The following is a 3,721-nucleotide window of genomic DNA, read 5'->3' on the forward strand; positions in this document are numbered from 1 at the left end:
GGGGACACCCTTAGCTCACCTGGGGCACCCCCAGCTCACCTGGGGACGGCTCAGAGCGGGGCTGGCACCTCCCCCCGCCGCCTTTCAGGCCCCTCCGTCAATTTTCCCGGCTTTTCCAGGTGAATTTTCCCGGCTTTTCCAGGTGAATTTTCCCGGCTTTTCCAGCTGAATTTTCCCGCGGGTTTTTGGGATGACGCTGCCACCCCCCACTCCCGTCTCTTTTTTGGGATTACATTGAAGTCAGGAAAACGTTGGAGATGCCGGGAAGAATGGGAATTTAGGTGGGGAAAAGGAGGATTTAGGTGGGAAAAGGAGAATTTGTGTGGGGAAAGGAGGATTTAGGTGGGGAAAAAAGAAGATTTAGGTGGGAAAAGGAGGGTTTAGGTGGGGAAATGAGGGTTTGGGTGGGGAAAAGGAGGATTTAGGTGGGGAAAAGGAGGATTTGGGTGGGAAAAGGAGGAATTAGGTGGGAAAAGGAGGAATTTGATGGGAAAAGGGAACCGAAGAGGTGATGAAAAGGGAACCGAAGAGGTGATGAAAAGGAGGATTTAGGTGGGAAAAGGGGGATTTCAGAGGTGGGGAAAAGGAGATTCAAGAGGTGGGGAAAAGGAGGATTTAGGTGGGAAAAAAAGGGATTTAAGAGGTGCTTAACCCCCGTGTAACCTCCGCGTAACCCGCGTGTAAAAAGCGCGGATCACCCTCCCCAGGCAGAGGGGGCAGAGAATCCCGGGATGTGAATCCCGAGGAAATCACAGCCTGTCGAGCTCCCGTTGGGAATTCTCCCTGCGGGCACCACACCCAAACTCTGGGTGAGCATCCAGCGCTTCCTCCTCCTCCTCCTCCTCTGCCGCTGTCCCCGGCGGCCGTGGGGACCCTCAGAGGGGACAGCTGGTGGCCCCAGCCCCCGGCCCCGCTCCTCGGGCGCCGTTTCCTTCTCTGCTCATGAAATTTTCATGCTCGTGCTTTATTAATGAGCTCCCCAGGAGCGCGGAGCTTCCAAAGCCGCGGCTCCATTAAAATGCAGCCGGGTCCCTGCAGGTCTCGGGCAGGGCAGCAGCGATGCTCCCGAGGATGAGACAATGGGCTGGAGCTTCCCACGGATCCCAAAATCCCGCCTGTGTGCCGGAAATCTGCTCGCCATTCCCAGGGCTCGGGGCCGGGGTGATCTGGGCTGCAGGGAGGGCTCAATGCATCCCCCAAAACCAGGGGAAGTGAAGAGAGCCAGATATCCCCACCTCTTAAATCCCCTTTTCCCATCTCTTAAATCCCCTTTTCCCATCTCTAAAATCCCCTTTTCCCATCTCTTACATCTCCTTTTCCTCACATAAAGATCCTCCTTTTCCCCACCTCTTCAATCCCTTTTCCCCACCTAAATCCTCCTTTTCCCATCTCTTAAATCCCCCTCTTGCCCACCTAAATCCTCCTTTTCCCCACCTTTTCAATCCTCCTTTCCCCACCTCTTCAATCCCCTTTTTCGCCTCCAGCTCTTTCCATCCTCTGGAGAAAATCCAAACCATCCATCCCTGCACCCTCCCGGATTTGGGGTTTGGCTGCAGGGGTGAACCCTCAAACACCTCCAGGGGTGTGCAGCTCTGGAACGGCGCCTTTGGCACATCCAGGGCTGTCTCCAAACAGCTTTTCCCTCTGGATTTGGGATCTCCTGGCAGCACAGCCTGGGTGAAGGGGACAGGGGAACCTCTCTGGTGTCACAGTGTGGGGTGGCACTGGTGGCACTGAGCCCCAAAAAACTCCAAATATCCCCCAGGGGCAGCAGGAGGTTGGGATGGCACCAGGAAGGGGCTTTGCCTTTTAATTGGGATCCCTGGATCCTCAGGTTCCCTGAATCCTCGGGATCCCTGAATCCTTGGGATCCCTGAATCCTTGGTATTCCTGGATACTTCAGGGTCCCTGAATCCTCGGGATCCCTGAATCCTCGGGATCCCTGAATCCATCAGGATCCCTGAATCCATCAGGATCCCTGGATCCTCAGGATCCCCAGCAGGGCTGTGCTGGTGGCTCTCAGCTTGGGGACAAAGGGACAAAAGTCCCCCCCACTCCAGCACTGTCCCCTTCAGGGTGGCTGGGGGACACCCAGGATTTGCCATTTGCTAATTAGCAGCAATTAGGCCAATTAGGAGCCAGCAGAAGCTGGGAGCTGGCGGAGGAGAATCCATGGATTTGGCTGTGGAGGGGAGGGAATGAGGGATGAGGTGGCTGCAGCAGCAGCACCTGGGCCACGGAGCGTGATCCATCATTCTGAGCAAAAAAAAAAGGAAAATTCAGCGTTTGTTCCAGGCTGGGGCTCGGCCTCGTCCGTCCTCTCCTGAGGGAAGGAATTCCCGGGATGGATACGGGATTGATCCTCTCATCCCTTTCATCCCTGTCTGGAGCTGTCCCAGTTTCAGGGAGCCCCAGGAGGGGCTGGGGGGGCCACAGTGGAGTTGGGTTGATTATTCTGCTTTTGGAGCTGAATAATTATTAATTAATAATTAATAATTAATTCTTCTTTGAAGAATTGACAAGAAGAAAGAAGTATTGCAAATTCACAGCCTGGATTCTGCCCAGAGGGCTTGGGGGGTGTTGATCCTACAGATTGTGCTGGAATGGGATGGGATCAATCCCGGGCTGGGCTGGAGGTGCAGGGAGGTGACACCGATGCCAGAGGGGTGGCACTGGTGCCGTCACATCTTCCCCAGGTCCAGGGCATTTCCCCACCCTGGTTTTGAGGAACTCTCCCCATCCCAGGGTCAAGGGTGTTTCCCATCCCAGGTTTTAGGGCTTCTCCCAGGTTTTAGGGATTTTTCCTAGATTTGAGGGCTTCTTCCCATCCCAGTTTTGAGGGCATCTTTTGAGGGCATCTCCCCAGGTTTGAGGACATCTCCCTTGGTTTGAAGGTTTCTCCTCATCCCAGTTCAAGGGCATTTCCCCATCCCAGTTTTGAGGGCATCTCCCCAGGTACGAGGAATTCTCTCCATCTCAGTGTCAAGAGTGTTTCCCATCCCAGGTTTTAGGGCTTCTTCCCATCCTAGTTTTGGTGGAATCTCCCCAGCCTTGACGTAATCTCCCAATCCCAGCTCAAGGGAGTTTTCCCATCCCAGCCTCAAGGACATCTCCCCAGATTTGAGGACATCGCCCCAGCCTCGAGGACATCTCCCCGGCCTTGAGGACATTTTCTCAGCCTCGAGGACATCTCCTGGGGACAAGAGCATTTCCCCCACCTCAACCCCATCTTCCCAAACCACCTCCCACCTTTGAGGGCACCTCCCCAGCTTTGCCATCACGTCCCACCCCTCCGTCCCCACCTTCCTGACCCGTCTCCCTCGGTGTCCCCGGGCAGGAATGGACCCGGCCACCACCTCCAAGAGCAACCACTGCCTGGACGCGGCCAAGGCCTGCAACCTCAACGACAACTGCAAGCGCCTGCGCTCGGGCTACATCTCCACCTGCAGCCGGGAGCTGTCGGCCACCGAGCCCTGCAGCCGCCGCAAGTGCCACAAGGCCCTGCGCCAGTTCTTCGACCGCGTGCCCGGCGAGTTCACCTTCCGCCTGCTCTTCTGCTCCTGCAAGGACCCGGCGTGCGCCGAGCGCCGCCGCCAGACCATCGTCCCCTCCTGCTCCTATGAGGACAAGGACAAGCCCAACTGCCTGGACCTGCGCGGTGCCTGCCGGATGGACCACCTGTGCAGGTAAAGGGTGCGGGGGGGGTTCTTCTGGCATGGGT

At 56.4% G+C, this 3,721-nt stretch overlaps 1 protein-coding gene across 1 annotated transcript in view; it reads left to right on the forward strand.

The window, feature by feature from the left end:
* GFRA2 (GDNF family receptor alpha 2) overlaps positions 1–3,721 on the forward strand; it is a 54,052-nt gene that overhangs the window by 40,761 nt on the left and 9,570 nt on the right. Inside the window, exon 5 of the mRNA XM_015648619.3 lies at positions 3,338–3,686. Within this exon, the coding sequence (XP_015504105.2) occupies positions 3,338–3,686 (349 nt within the window). The remainder of the gene's footprint in view (positions 1–3,337; positions 3,687–3,721) is intronic.

The sequence above is a fragment of the Parus major genome, chromosome 22 (genome assembly GCF_001522545.3).
Source record: "Parus major isolate Abel chromosome 22, Parus_major1.1, whole genome shotgun sequence".
NCBI classification, from domain to species: Eukaryota; Metazoa; Chordata; class Aves; order Passeriformes; family Paridae; genus Parus; species Parus major.